The sequence below is a fragment of the Larimichthys crocea genome, chromosome III (genome assembly GCF_000972845.2).
Source record: "Larimichthys crocea isolate SSNF chromosome III, L_crocea_2.0, whole genome shotgun sequence".
Taxonomy (NCBI): Eukaryota; Metazoa; Chordata; class Actinopteri; family Sciaenidae; genus Larimichthys; species Larimichthys crocea.
The window spans coordinates 50,173,364-50,190,182 of record NC_040013.1 but is presented as its reverse complement, the minus strand read 5'-3'; the positions used below and the strand labels follow the sequence as shown (position 1 = coordinate 50,190,182).

The 16,819-nt window shown below is 41.1% G+C and overlaps 1 protein-coding gene across 2 annotated transcripts in view; it reads left to right on the top strand.

Annotated features, from left to right (window-relative positions):
- Window positions 1–321: 321 nt before the first annotated feature.
- The window catches only part of nsmfb (NMDA receptor synaptonuclear signaling and neuronal migration factor b), a 40,579-nt gene continuing 24,081 nt past the window's right edge, over window positions 322–16,819 (top strand). For both annotated transcript variants that reach the window (XM_027278536.1, XM_027278534.1), the window contains exons 1-3: window positions 322–667; window positions 15,026–15,087; window positions 15,802–16,560. In XM_027278536.1, the coding sequence (XP_027134337.1) occupies window positions 597–667; window positions 15,026–15,087; window positions 15,802–16,560 (892 nt within the window). In that variant the 5' untranslated portion in view covers window positions 322–596. The remainder of the gene's footprint in view (window positions 668–15,025; window positions 15,088–15,801; window positions 16,561–16,819) is intronic.

Below are 16,819 nucleotides of genomic sequence, written 5' to 3'. Positions count from 1 at the left end.
TGCCACTAAATACTACACACTAGACCTTTAAATCATTTCATAAAGTTGTCAAGACGCCATCTGCTAAACATTAAAAGTAGGCTAGTGAATTGTTTTCTGCATAAAGAGTTGGGTATCTCATGGTAACAAAGGGTGTTGATGAACTTGGGGATAGGAGCTTAAAATAAATAAATAACTGAGTGAAAGCATGACCGTTCTCATGACCTCTCCTGTTATTGCCCACCCTGCACCTGTGTAGATTGTGCATGATGCAGGCGGGCTGGTCTTCCTTTTATGGTCTCAGCTTCCTTCCTGGAAGCTTCACTTGGATGAGGAGGAGAGCAGAGGAGAGGAGAGCGCAGCGCATCTCACCCCGGTCCTCCTCAAGCAGCTTCAGGCTTCTGCGCTCCACGCTCAGCCTGATTTATTTTTTCTGGAGCATTCACTTTTATCCAAAGAAACGACCATGATAAATATGAAATAATAATATTCGTCACTTGTTGGATACGGATGGTTTTTATTTCCCGGCGTGGCGTTTTTCTCTTTTGTTTGTTTCCCTCGTCGATCAGTGTGTGGAATGGTCTGCGTTTTCTCTCCTGGGTCGTTTCCACTTCAGCATGGGAACTGCGGTGTCCAAAAGGAAGAATCTGAGGAGTGATGCCATATCGTCCGTGGCCGCTAAAGTTCGGTGAGTGTGTCCCGGGGTTGTGGTCGCAGGGGGTCGGAGGAGCCTTCTGAAGCCGCACTGAGGGAATCTGCGGAGGGCAGAGGAGATGAGTGTGCTGCTTCCAAACTATGGAAGTACTGTACAACAGAAGGTTTCTATAAGCTCACACACTAATAATGATCAAAACTGATCAAAGTAATACATGTACATTGTATACACTTGCATGGAGAGCAAAGTGCTCCAGCGGTGCTTTCACACTGTTCGTGACTCTCTCATTACTTTATCTCGAAGCTTCTTTTTCACTTCTGCTTTTCTAGATGCTTCACTTGTTTTGTGTCAAGTAAAATATGAATAAACCAAACATCTCATCAGTTTTTCTGACATCTCATCTGTGTCAAAGCAAAACGGAGAACTTTTCCCGTGAACTCCGCATCTCTTCTTTCTGATGAATACGCATCTCAGTGAGGGATAATATCTGCTGTAGGGATATTTTATCAGTGTTCTCGTGTCCCTTAATATTTTGCATTTTAATAGTAAATGAATAGACCTTCTATATAGAAAATATGTTATAATTACATAAAAGTGGTCAAGTTTTATATTTGGGATCATAAAGCCTATATATTTCTCTGCATTATGACATCATAATCATAACTGAATAATTATACTTTATAAGTATTTTCCACAGGAACATCTGTAAGCATGATTTCAGGAACAACAGTTCTTCTCTCTGCAAACTGAATATGAAATACATGTCTTTGAAGATATCACATTGGACTATCACTATCACAGAAATTTCGAACTATTTTTTAGACCAAGCAGTTCATTCATTTATTTAAATCATTATTATCTGCAGCTGAAGTGATAGTGAAATTAATCACTAGTTACAGCCTTTGCAAAAAATAACTTATAATTAAGTAAAACTGGTTTCCAGCTGTTTGATGTGCCAATAATTTTAGACTACACACCATTAAATAAAACAAGTGTCAGTTAAAATGATCATTCTATAATATTTGGGTTATTTCAACAGTAAACAATAGTTTTTTTTATATATATATCTCCACATAATCACCTGAACATGATTCATTTTACATCATATATTTGAAATGCTCTGATTTGTTACCATATATAATCATAACATGAGGAAAAGGTTAATATGCAGACAGAACGTACAGTATATTTCCTGCTTTAGTGACACGGTCATCCACAAATCCATCTGGACACACTGAACTTGTGGCTGATTCTCACGACATTTAACTCTTGACGTATGAGTCATGCCATGAAAAGTATTTGTGGCATGGGTGTCATATCAGTTCTTGGTCCTTAGGCTGCGTGATGACTAATATTCTGCAGTAGGAGATGAGGTCTGTGTCGCCCACTTACTGACCTCAATAGTAGAAGCATTGTTAGGATCTTTTTTTAGGGTTTAGCCCAGTGCAGTTATCTTTGGATTCTCACCTTGATGATTGCTCAATTTTCAAGTTTATTTCATGAGTTATTCTCACCTGATGATTGCTCAATTTTCAAGTTTATTTCAAAGAAAAATGAAGATAAGGTGTGAGACACTGAGCTTCATCAGAAGGCCAGCGTGCAGGCTGGCTTTAACAACATGAAATCAAGATGAACAAAATGAGTGCAATCTGAGTTTCAGATTCAGCTCTGTTGTTATTGAGATTTTCAGCAGCAGCAGGAGTAAAACCCAAAGAGACACAGTCACATGTTGGATTGTATGTTACCAAAGCTTTGTTCATTTCTGAAAAGTGACCAGCGCTGCTCTCATAGCTTCTGCATCTATTGTGTGACAAGGAGTCCTTTTGAACTGTGACAAACTGTGTTAACTCGATGTCTTATCTGTCTATCTGATACTCTCTTCTTCTTCACCTCTCTCTTTTGGTGTCTCATCTGTCTGTTGCACTCATCCTCTCCTCTCCTCCTCTTCTCCTGTTATCAACATATGACGACCAAAATCTAACCAAATCTCTTGTTTATGATGGCATTCATTAGATTAGATCATAAGCTATCTTTCTTACTTGACCAATTATTTAAACACACCAAGCAATATCAGATTACACAAAATGAACCATTAATTAGTTGCTCATTATTTCATATGAAAGCAGCACTGTGCCAGCTACTGGCCAGTATTCAATGCAGCAACAGATGTACATTAATCAGCACTGAGCTAGACTAAGTAGCTAGCTAAAGAACATTCTTCTTCATAAACCTGAGCTTGTAGATGAGGCAGTGGCACTCCCTCATCCTCACTCATCTGTTGCTACAACAACAGGAGATAACTCTTCCTCCACCTCCTCTGGCATCGCATCGCCGCTTCGTTGCCTTTTTCATTTTGAAAAAGCTTCTTACATCCACAGCCTTCAAGTCTTCCCTTAGTGTATGGCTAGTTATCTACCACCAGATGCTATCAATTACAAGCCCTATAACCAGTGCACACACACACACACAGAAAATGCTGTACATCAAGTAGCGCAACGTAGATCTGCTGCTTTAGGGATCTAAAACATATTCACGTTTTTGATCACTGATGGCTTTAATGCATGATTGTAATGATAGATGAATAGGTCTGGGGCTATGATTCTTATTTTTGTAAAAGATATATCGATATCTTCATAAAACACTTTGGGCTGTAGCCTCGGACACCCAGGCCTAACAAAACATCACTGCTCAGGTCACCTCTGCTGTCTGTCATATGCATACAGACACTTTGTTACTTACATATATGATCCTGTGCAAATACATTCTGCAGTAAAACAAACACACATATGCTAAAGCACACAATGTGTGACCTCCATCTACTTACACAGTCACCACCACACTGCCTTATGCACACATTCGCAAAACTCCATTTGTCTCTGTCTTCCTCTTGCTGTTTATCTGTTTATCGCCTCCCTTTCCGCCTCACTCGCTTTTTCACACCTCACGCTTAACTCTCAATAAATCATGCCGATCACAGCCAGCATCCCAGACATGCATGTGGACTGCAGCCAAGGCGACTGTGCTCGTACGTACTTCCCGCCTTTATCAGCGATCGTGGGCCGCAGTCCAGTTGACAAGGAATTTAATGGCTTTCAGCGAACAATAGCACTTTCCCTGAATCCCAGGTGTTCTGAACCGATCCGGGATTAGTGGTGTCTCGATCCTATCGGATGATCTGAGTTTATCTGTTGTGTGGTGAATGACCAGAGGCACAGCTTTTTCACCTCTAAATCACTAATCCAATCCCATGTCTTTGTCTTTGGATGAGTAGCAATGCAGAGGGCGGATTATGCTGTAAGTGACTGTGTTTAATAAGATCCTCTTCTCCTAGCACTCTCATTTTGACCCATTTTGTCACCTTATTCACTATTTTATCTAAGCACTTGGCCATACAGTATACTGTAGCTCCAGGTTAGGTAGAGATGGATTGGTCAGGTTTGGAAACTCTGTCTTCAGCAAACTTTAGATTTGTGTCTAAAAAGTATGGTGGAAATGACAGTAAAAAATATGCTGTGTTGTGCTGTTCCAGCACCAAACCTTGTAGCCATTATTTAATATTTCATCAGTCACAAGTCACATTCCATAATACTGTATGTTTACAGTGTTCTACCACAGAGGAAGTGGAGGAGGATAGAGAAATGCTGCATATGACCACATTGTTGCATTAGAGACAGCAGTAAAGTTTCGTCATTTTACTGCAAGAAAACTAGCATTAGCCCTGCTCCTGTCAGGACTGTCTGCAACCCCATATGAACCCACTACTATATATATTGTATAAAAAAAACACAAAAAATACTTAATATCTTACATGTTTGTAGAGGATTCATAGGTAGCCTTGTGGTCACTGGTAGAGTTTTCTAAGCAGGAGAAGTCACAAGTGCAATTTAATTTAAGGTGAACAGCAGTCCAGAGAAAGCTGAGTGAAAGCCATATTCAATTGTTTTCCTCTCTCATCCCTTTGCTGTTCTTTGGTAGATTGAATCACACGGCAGCCTGGTGGGCAAACACGAGAATGCTGTGAAGAGTTTACTGAGAACACCTTGCAGGATTTCAGGGTATTCATCAAGATATTCAGGTTTGGAATTTTCAAATGAATCCCTCTGTGGTGTTGGTATTTAGAAAAAGGCCCGTATAGTTAAGAATCAGGTATTTCTCAGACCAGACATGTGGACAACCTGAATGTAGTAACCTACTTAGTAACATGGAATTAATTTTTGGCAGTACAGTCAGAGTCGGGCCATCCAACTATTTGCCATTCTTTATGAAATATGTTTTGGCTGCATGACTGGCATCTGTTTGGCAGAGCGGGGGTTGATTAGGGGAATGGAGGGGCATGTCTCATTGGATAGAAAAGGAGGCAGGACGACGAAAATAAAAATAAAAAAATCTGCATTTAAGTGAGTGCAGTGACGCTAGTTCTTTTTTAATACACAAAAGGATTGTGCAGAGAAAGAAGGAAAAGGTTAAAGATGTTGATGAATGTCTCATAAGCTTGCAGGGAGCTTTATTCTTATTTGAATCAAGGGCCTAAGAACAGACGGGTCGTATGTTGTACAGATTGTAAAGCCTGTGATTCAAGACTCTATAAATAAAACTGACTTCTGTGCATTTAATTGTGTGTTTAATGTCTCTGTTTTTAATGGAAGTTGGGGGTATATGTTCTCTTATGCACTGCACCTGAAGCACTCAGTGATGGCCCAAACATCCTCCCTGTCCCATTTCTGACAAATCTTTGTAGAACAGCACACCAAAACCAGGCTGTCTGCTTTGATCAGCCACCCGATAGAAAAAAAGATTACAAGCACTTTAGAGCGAACACCGCCTTTAATATTTCAAGAATGCTTGAGTCACGTCTGAAAGGAACTGCACAGCACAACATTTTTCGGGCAGTAATAGTTTCCACTTTGGTGAAAATGTGATTTCATGGTCTCTTTCCCTCCAGGACTGTTTGACCAGCAGCGTCACTGCACAGATTAGCTGCAGCCACGGTCCAGTTTGGCTTTTAGCTATAAAACATCTGGGTCCCCTGTCTAAAACATAAACCTGTCAGAATCACTGGTGGAAAACTGTAGGTGAGGCTATGAAGTCTAAAGAGGTTAAAACTTCAGCAACACTGTAGTATATAAAACTACTTTATTAGAGACCAACAATAAAGTTGTTCTAAATACTGCAAGTGTACTGGAGTTTTGACCTTTTCAGACTTATCCATGCAAGTACGTGAAGTTGTGCCAGAAACCTCTAGAGAGGCTTTAAAGTCCAAACAGATACATGTAGACAGTGTTTAATATCTGTAATTATGTTAGGGAATGTTGGCTTTATTGCAGCATGTCTCCATTCTGTACTGTGAGAGAGGCAATACACAAATCTTAGTTCAGGTTGGGCCTCATTAAAACCACTTTGAATATGTTTTTAGGGTCAGGATTCCGTTAGAAGACCCAAATGTCACATCTCTTCACTGTTTCACTGCCATGCACAGATATTGTAGATTAAAGAATTTAAAAATGAAGGCAAGGATATTCAAAAACATTTTCACTGAAAGAAATATGAGGTTTTGCAGAATGATCCAGCATCAACTTTCCTTTCTTGCAGTGGGGTTAGGTCAGATTTGATATTCAATTGTCCTAAAGATTTATGTTTTTATCAAGGTACATCTGCCTCTCGAATTACTGAAGATGTAGACCATTGTAGCATATTAAAACTCCCCCCGAAACACATTTAACATATTATATCATATAACATATTATATATATATTATATATAATATATATATATATATATATTTTAGCAGCTGCTTCAGTGTCAGGACAGTTGGAGCACACATGAATGAATTTGCTTTTCAATCATCTGACAATGAATAATGCTCATCGATACAGATTTCTTCAATGTCTTCAACATTAAGAATTTCAAAACATCTGTGTGTGTGTGTGTGTGTGTGTGTGTGTTTGTGTGTCTGTGTCTATCAGTATGTGTATATATGTGTTCTGTTTTAATGTTTTTGGAGCATCTTTAGCATCTCTAGCTGGTGATAAGTTTGTGGACAACCTGTCCACTCTCCAGAGAAATGCTGTATATTATGGTTAGTAGTGGTAGTGATAACTGACAATACACATCTTATCCAGTGCCATGCTTAATAAAAGCCAATACAAGTGAAATATGTCGGCAGGAGCATTAGAAAGTATCTTCTTGTCCTCTTCTTGACCTCTTGTCCCCCCCCAGCACCTATTGATGAACTCATTTACAGCCTTTTGGGAGATATGGGGATTTGCCTGACGTGGCCTTTGTTATCAGTGGAGTGTAGCAGTCCAAGTGTCTCTTAATGAAGTCATCAGCCAACCTTCTCAGTGTGTGTAGTGCAGAGAGAACACAGTCATAGAGTGAATGGTGGACACAGGCCAACTGGCGCTGTATAAATCTTATGTCAGAAACAGAATTGGTGCTGTCTTTTAATTTATCCAGTGTGTCAGAATTAGGGAGCTATGTTTTCATTAGGGTTAGACATCTGAAATTAAGAATCAGTATTTTTTACCATAGAATGAGGCTTTTATAACTACAGATGTGACCATATTTGGAAGAGAGCTTAGAGCTGGTGGGTGATGTACTGTGACCTGCCTGCTCCATGCGCATGAGGGAGAGTGCACAATAAAGTAACCCCAGATAACAATAACTCTGACAAAACACTCAATTCAGAGTGAGTTATAGAAAAAGCAGACACATTCAGTGGATAGAAACCAACAGCTAATAGCTGATTCCTCACAGAACTTAACAAAAACAGGCTTTGTTCAGTTCAGTTCAGAATCAGTTCAGTACAAAGTCTCACATATTGCCATATCCACAAAGAGTGGATGTGTTTCTCCTGGACAGCTGTTTTTTTTCTGTTTTGCAACCTACAACACAATATAAAGTAGAACGCTAATAACACACCCATCGCCTTTAGGTGTAATGTGACTGACAGTTGCTATTCAGGGGAGGGGTTTAGCGAAAAGGTCAATTGTCAGTTAAAGTTATAATGTAAGTTAACATAACCGCTGACAGCAGAGATGAATGCAGCAATAGATGCAGAAGATCAGCCAGTGAGTTTGATTTAATAACTATTCATGCTAGAACGAGTTGCTGTTAACAATAGAAATCAGACAGATGAGCAGAAGATGGCCGGCAGTCCGCTCACTGATCGGGCTAATTATGGTCTGTATCACTGATCACCATCGAGCCAGCGGATGGAACATGGAGGGCACAGCAGGGTCAAAACTTTAACAAACCTCCTCAGTCAGCTGCAGCTGCTTATGGAGGCTGCACTCATTTCACAGCCTGTCACAGTGAAACATGGAGTCACAGACCGATGATGACACAGCCTCAGTTTTAAGAAAAATGGCTGTTGCACCTGTGTTTACAATGTATTGTTTAGTTGTTTGTTTATGTTTTAGTTTATGCTTGAATGCAGTTACAAAAAACACAATAAACATCAAATCAAATGTAGTTTTCATAGGCTCTGCTTCTAATGTATGTGTGTGAACCACAGTACAGCACACATGAGAAGGTTGAAGGTAGGGTATGCACTTATGGAGAAATCCAATACCATGATATAGAGTGAACCGCGATCACAGTAAGAGGTTTCCCAGAGCCAACACACCAGCTCCAAACAGCAACACTCACAGGTGCTCCTGTTACTACAGCTGATATCACAACTGTTGTGGAGACATTGCTGAAGTCAAAGGTCATTGGTGAGCTCAGGAGTTCAGAAAGTGTTCAGGAGCCTCTGATGTCTTATGCTGTATTATTTATTGACGCTTGGCCAAGGAGAATTAGAGACACTCTCAAAGTTCATCAGAAGTGCCTGAGTCGGTCTCACATTCTGCCCAACTCATCCTGGTGGATCGACTTTAAACCCCAAGATAACACCACAAATACTACACGCCCAGAATTAGTCAAAGAGAATGTCTTACCCATGCAGGTGTTATTGTCAACATATTCTAGTCTGGAGACACAGATGTCTGTTTACGCAGATTGGAACATTAACAGCAAGCTATCTATTATGTCTAAGAAGGCAGCAATAGGTCTCTTCGACCCTGGCCACCACAGTGTTGAGATAGACTGGCACCCACTAACACTGCTGAGGACCTCAAGGCCCACACGTGACATTGCGTGACCTAACTAGAAAGAAAATTTCATAACAACAACCACATCCTGACAAACTTACAAATATGCTTAATGTCTGTGGGCAAGTCATTTAATGTTACTCAACACACAGATCATGCCTGGAATGGCTGGAATAGTTTTTTTTTTTCCAGAACAGACTGTGAGGAGATATTTGTTGAATTTGACAAAAGAACATATATTATATTCCACTGGGCATGATCTCCGTGTGTGAACTCTTATTAGGGCTGGTCATTTTTCCTTGGTTTATGTGCCTCTACCGAGTAAGTAGGCTACATAGTTAAACTGTCTGTTTTTTATTTTTTATTATCAGAAGTCTGCACAGGTTGTTTTATTTTGAAAAACTGGCCTGATTCTCTATGTCCTTTTCTGTGTCGACTTCCTACCGGCTCGATCTGTTCTGTGCCGTTTGGTGTGGTTGGCAGTGGCATCCATCAAAAACAGACCGGCTGCGTATTCTCCGCGGTGCAGAGCGGAGAGATGTTCTGGGGCACATCTGAAACACGATTCTGGTGGAATCACTAGCATGGAGTTTTTTTCCACCACTGCAAAAATATCACACGTAAAGATGATAAATCATCCCATTACTTCCAGCACGCCAGCTCCAAAATATATTTAGGAGACCTGTTTTAGTCTATTTAAGTAGACTTCAGTCTCCTAACTGCTAACTGGCTAGGTTACCCAGAAGGCCACTTTTCTTAATGGGAAAGGATTGGCTGGTAACACACAGGTGCAGTTAGACTCTTACACTCTGTTCTAACCAGTATGTATGAAGTATGTAAGAATTGTAGCAAAATTTACTTTAAATAGTCATTATGTCGTATAAATTGAAGTACACAGATAGCAGCAAAAATACGCATGTGCTTTAGGTAACCATGTATTCACAGAATACTTGGCCTTTACTGTCTGCACAAAATGCTTTACAGAATACACACTTCAGTACTCATGGACAAAAGCAAAACCACTCAGTCAAACTAGTAGAGGACAGGCTCCTCTAGCTCTGTTGCTTTCTTCACTGTGCCATTAGATTTAAATGTGTCCCCAGGCATCTATATGTTGCTATGTACCTCATATATACATCCTCTCAGTCCTCCACATGTGGAGAGAAAGAAGAAGTCCGGCGTGTGTTCATAAAAGCAAAATATAATCTAGTATCTGGATCACATGTCTTCTCTCCTCCACTCCACCCCCCACTCCTTACACTCTCCTTACTATTATGCCTCCCTTCTCCATCCCACTCCCCACTCCCTCCTTACTTTCTATTTTGGTCCTATAAACACATCTCTTTCTTGTCACCGTGTTTCTTCCACTCCCTCCTCCCCCTCCTGATGTCACATGGCTGAAAACATGCAGTAGGATAAAACTCCTAAAGCACAGAGCAAAGTGGTTGGCACAGTAGCTGCGTGGGGCCAAGGCAAGATGAGGCACAGCCGGATGGAGTCCAACTGTGTATAATTAATGTGCTAAAACTCTCCAAAGACACGTTATGTTTTAAAACACAAAGCGTATAACACATCTAGGCGCGTGTTCTGGGGTAAAAAAAAAAAAAAAGCATTTGAGTTGATTGCCATGATAAAGCTTATCAAAAAAAAAAAGCATTTGAGTTGATTGCCATGATAAAGCTTATCAAAAGGCCACTTAGGGTACATGTCGAGCGTTCTCTGTGGCTGCAGAATGAGTATGTGTATGAGTATGTGTGTACAGTGTGTAAGCGTACGGGTTTGTATGTGTAACTTGAATGAATGTCATCAAGTTCTCTCCAATTCGGTTCGGTTAAAATTAGGAATTAATTTAAGATGAGTAAAAGTGTAAAAGTTAATACTAAAATTAGTTCATGGTGAAAAAATTTAATTAAAGCACAAATTCTTTGCAATGAGCTGCTCCACTTAAATAGAACCGGCCTTAAATATTAAACCATAAAGTGTCCACCTGTGCTTTTTCTGTTGAGTCAAAATGTCTGCTGTAGTTACAGCAACCCTAATTCCCTAAATATGATTTGGGACAATTAGGGTCTTTTAGTTTATTAGTGCTATTGATATTATAACAAAATTAAGCATTTTTAAGGTCACTATGTGAATAGTAATGCAAGTGTGAATTTGCATTAATATTCTTTTAGGGAAGAAACACAACAACCATAACCATCCCATAACCATATTCAGCAAACAGTTGGCTATTTATACAGATAAGAGACACTGAGCAACACGGCCATACATTTGGATGAAAGCTTCTGTTCACCTAGCAAAAATTTTTGGTCTCTTCTTCACTCCAGACAGCTGCCTACAAGAGCAGTGACAGTGAAGCAGAGCATTAAAGTTTCAGGCCATCAAAACTAAATAAATAGATGCCAAAATGCTGCACAGAGCTGAGGGACCCTGCAGAGTTGGTAAATAATTTCTTAAGGTTTTATCACCAAAAATTGTTCATGTTCAAATTTGACTCTGAATAATTAACATCATTCAGCCACATGTGCATTCTTTATTCCAGTGCAATCACAGCAATTAGTAGATTCACTCATGGGGACAATTGTAACATCAATAACCTCTGAGGGAGTGTAGAGCCACGGAGTCCAAAATTAAAGAAGGTATCGTACCTTATTGGCTGAGAGCCACCATTCACTTACAGTGAACCTGTAGTGAGGATTAGTTTACACACCATTTAGAGCAACATGTCAATGCTACAATGTCTTTTAAATAAACTGCCTGAACATATAGTCGTCTTGATGAGCAGGCAAAGATAACATGCTAAGAGATCTTTATTTCTCTTTTCAAGTTTTCTTGGACAGTCGTGTACAACAGTGGGCAGAAGGGCAGATTAGGACTAGTGCAAAAATATTCTAGACCTGGCCAGCGTGCTCTTTAACTACAGCTGTTCATTGGCAAACAATATGAAATATCCTAAGACATGGGACGGGCCATTACATGCAGTACTTTATATTAGGTCTGGGCAGTAAATCAGTAGTACCAATTATACCATTTAGAATGATTTAACTTCTTTAGCTTTTGTCAAAATGAAGTTTGAAGTTGAATTCTAAGCACATGGAGAATTTGGTCTCATGTATGTGATTATGGAGCACTGCAGCTTTGCATTGAAATTGCACTGCTGATAAGATTTCCCATTATGCTCTACATAAGTTCACTGTGTGTTTGTTTGGGATGCACTGCAGTGTTTTGTCCTCTCCAAACCACAGTATATTCTGACATCCCTTTACTCTCATGCCCATGGAATTTTTATTTTTTTATTGGAAGGAGGCACTGAGTCAAGCAGATAGAGCAGAGATGATTGCAATTGCTTCCTTGTGGCCTCGCTCCTCCTGCTCTCCCGTCATCCAAGCTAGGAGGGGAATTTTCACAGGGAGCACCACTGCTGCACGTGCCGCCTCATATTTAATTACTTAGAGTGTCGTAGCACAGAAGCATATAGGCTACAGCAACAACACAGCAATTCCATTTCACTGCAGCCCCCCCCCCCCCCCCCCCCCCCCCCCCCCCCCCCCCCCCCCCCCCCCCCCCCCCCCCCCCCCCCCCCCCCCCCCCCCCCCCCCCCCCCCCCCCCCCCCCCCCCCCCCCCCCCCCCCCCCCTCCCCCCCCCCCCCCCCCCCCCCCCCCCCCCCCTTGAGGATTTATGCCTGTGTGCATGTAGAAAGCATATTGTGTGTGTGTGTGTGTGTGTGTGTGTGTGTCTATAGTCTCTTTATTTTTTATGCTGCTTCACATGCACACTCTGATGATGTGTGTGTGTGTGTGCAGATGGCAGGAATGCCAGGTTGGAGTCAGTGGGAGGAGAGTGATTACAGTCTTTACACCTTCTCTATAGATCTGTGGCCTATATCTTTTATGATGTGTATTGTAATGTATGTGTGTGTGGCCTATATCTTTTATGATGTATACTGTAATGTGTGTGTGGCCTATATATTTTATGATGTAGGTGTGTGGGTGTTTCAGTAGGAGAAATCTGTATCTGACTATAAAACAAGATATCACACACCAGTACAACACTGTAGTACAAATGAGGATTATACTTATATTGTTCCAGTTTCAGAATATTTAATTCAAAGATAAAATGAAATTGAACTGAAATTTAAATTCTCAGTTTTTACCAGATACTGCCAAATCTTACAAACTGTTTTTCTACTGTGAGGAAATATAATGATACTAGAGCTGTGTTGGTGTTTGAAACACATCAAAGCCTCATGTAGTCTACAAGACTGTTGAGGAGGACCTAATCCCTCTGTAGATAAAAAAGGATAATTCTAAGGTAACAAAAATTCTTAATTGATGTAATGTAATATCATCAATATACATGTGCATCCATGAATGTAATTTATAATCTTTACATCAAATCAAATCAATTTTATTTGTATAGCCCAAAGTCACAAAGCTTTACAATCTGTACAGGGAGTGACACCCTCTGTCCTTAGACCCTCGGTTCGAGTGAGGAAAAACTTGCCCACAAAAAACCTTTAACAGGGAAAAAAGGTGGAAGAAACCTCAGGAAGAGACACAGAGGAGGGATCCCTCTCCCAGGACGGACAGACGTGCAATGGATGTCACGTGTACAGAACAAATCAACACAAACATATTGTACAATTACAATGACTGACAAAATGACAATGAATCACAATGAATGATAAAATGACAGTATCACAGTAGCAGATATGGTAGTAATAATGAGTAATATGCGTAGTGGACGTCGTGCAGCCATAGACATATAGATATATAATAAGTGTCAACAGTCATGATCCACACACTGGAGTAAACATATACAGAGACCATTTCTATAGTCAAGTTAATTAATAAAAGAAAAGAATAAAAACAAAGGAGGAGTTCCCTAGACGGTTTAGATCAGTGATTGGTCAAAAGGGACACAGACACTCCTTGACATTTCTGTCTGGCTGCCGACTGGTGGACAGAATGTGCTGCTGCTCTGTCTTACACAGTGAACACAGTTTAGAGAGTCACATGAGAGCACATTCACTGAGAAACTCTTCTAAAGTCTCACTGAGACTGTCTTTAAGAGAGAAGAAAGCAGTTTCTTAAAACATTGCTAGATTTGTTGACAGATGTTTATTTTTTGGAAAACGTCAGGAAATGGTTGATGTAGAAAGAAAGTGGATAAATTGGCAATGCTTGTTGGAAGTGAAGTGACTGCCCACCCACGCACACAGATATTGTACCAGTCAGAAACACCAGTACTGACCTGGAATTACAGAAATTGATTTGCCTGGGAAAATTCTGGTTTCACATGAGCACTTTTTATTTGTTTGTTTTTATTTATTTGTTTGTTTTTATTTATTTATTTTTTAATAAGGAGAGAACAACTCTTATGCAGGTATTATGCCCTTCATCGAATTACATAAGCAATTAAAATTTACTATTACAATTAGAATTCACACTTTGGGCAGCATCCATATACATATACAGAGGTTGCAATGTTGATTAGCCTGATTATACATGGAAATACTATATGCAAAAATATTAATTTTATTTATTTAACCTTCCATAGCTGCTATATTGAACCAGTGTTGCCTTTACTTTATGCCACACAGATGTGGTCCCGCAGTGCAGAGTACACGACATGGCATTTTATGTCCACCATTTCTCAAAATGGATGCACTTATTAGTTGTGTAAGGTGCTTTAGACTAAAAACAGTCCATCACATGTTTGTGTTTTAGTCCACAGTGGGTCACTTCAATGTTTGAAAAATCCAGTGATACACAGCTAAAGGCTGAGACCAGCAGTGTTGTTAGAATTATGTATAAGAGAGAACATTATGTTTTATGTACCTGAGACAGCCTGCCACATTCTGCCAGTATGTGTGCTTTAATAGCATGTATACGTGCCTACATTCATTTCCTGGCTTTTATTGCTGGCACATACAATGTCACGATGCCCTATGGGGCCTATCAGCTGTGCAGGGGAGGCAAGCTGGAGCTTCCAAGCTGTTTCTAAGTCCTCCAGTCACTATATAAGAACACGCTGTTACCCTGGCAAGAGACAGAGTATGTTACAGAGTATGGATTCAGGACACTAACAATAAAAACACTTCTTACAGCCTTCTGTGGGGGAGTAATCTACTTGAGTGGCAGCATGTAATGACAGTAGTCACCAATGAAGATAAAAGACAGATAAAAAAGCTCAGAGAATGAGTTTATGTAGAGAGTATCCGGTGAAACCCAGATACTTTGTGTCTGTGTGCTGTTGGCCTAAAGGTTAACCACTTCTCTTGTTGTGTTTCTACAGAGCAGCCAGAGCATTTGGAGAATACCTGTCCAACACCAATCCAGAGAACCGCAACGGTGCAGGTAGGTGACACACTGTGGAAATAAAATCATTATTTAGCAACCAACACTGAACATCAGCAAGAAACACCAACATCATGAGTCGAACAGTCTTACACCAGCCAGTACACCCACATTCTAGTCACAAATGTCTGTCTATTTCTGATGCATGGGTACATACTGTATTATCCAAATAATCAGGAACAGAATACATACAGCATGACCTCACAGCTGGAAGAAAAACAAAACATCCTCATCATGCAGTGGCACAGATGCAGTAAAAATGCATTTAACTGGTTGTTGGTATCAATTTTACACACTGCTGAAGGCACGTGCCTCGAAACCAGCAAATACCAGGGACTTTGTCAGCATTAAGGCCTCCAGATGAGGGAGCTTTTGTTTCTGCCAAAGCCCCTCATGCACTGTACAAGCTAATCATTTTCTAAATAGTTCATCATTGCTCTTTTTCACCACTCTGCCAACTCTCTGCTCTCCCTCCTCGTCCTCTTGAAGGTTTTGTTGGCTCACAAGTTGGTACTGCTCTGCTGCCAAAGCTACAAATCCCAAAATGCAAGAAACAATGTTTGTCTCTGTGTTCATTCACATTTATATCTTAGTTATTTATGTGGTTCTTTATAAAAAGCTCAATACATTACAGACAACATGATTTATCTGTCACTGTGATCGCTTTATTGTTACTTATTTTCATCTTCTCTTTTTTCCATCCCTCTTCTCCAGATCATCTGTTGTCTGACAGCTTCCCAGGCCAGAACTGTGACTCTCCAGACGTCAGCCGCTTGCATAACAACAATCTGCCACCACAGAGCCGCTGTTTGTCTATAGCTAAACCCAACCAGTCCACCCCCTCCAATCCTAGTGCTCATCCACAGCCTCAGGTCAGCACCCTCCAGGCTCAAGCACCTTTGGGCCCCTCCAAACGTCGACTCTCTGTTGAGCGCAGCCTTTCCGCAGAGGAGCCACCGGGTGCCAGAGGCCCAGAGGGGAGCGTGGTGGTGAAGCCGGCCAAGGTGTACACAATCACCAAGGAAGGAGGGATGACCCTGGGAGGCCGTGGCAGCGAGGAGAGCCTCGAGCTGGAGGTGCTGAAGGGTTCAAGAGAGCAGTCTCTTTCCCAGGGCTCTGTCAACCAGAACCCGTCCTGCACCAGCCAGCCATTTGCCACAGCCGCCTGCAGTAGCAATCACCGTAGTAGCCATCACCGCAGCAATCATCACCATGTCCACCAGCATCACGGAGGCCCGCCATCCTCATCGCAACCACTGCAGAGCTCAGGGAGTGCCAGCAACATCCGTGACTGGGGGATGAGGAGAGGGGGGTCGCGGGACGACTACACCCCAGACTGCGTGGCCTGTATTCGGGCTCCGTGCCAAAGTCAGCGCTCTCTGGACCTGGACACATCACCACGAGATGGAGGGAAGCACCGCAAGAAACTGGAGAGGATGTACAGCGAAGACAAAGCATCTACTGATGACAGGGGTAAACAAATAGAATATTTGTCATGTCAGCAGCTCTGTGGTTCATGTGTCACCTAGAAATTGTGTAGTAACAAGTGTGAGAAGTGACTATACCCTAAATTAAATCAAACTAAAACAAGGTGTGTTTCACTCCATTCACCCTCAGATGTTTCACTTCACACTTGCATTATGCATTCACTCACCTCCTCTGCTAATTGTAAGGCCCATGTTTGAATGTTCTGCTGGCTGATATCACGCCTTCCTTTTGTTTCCTGTGTTCG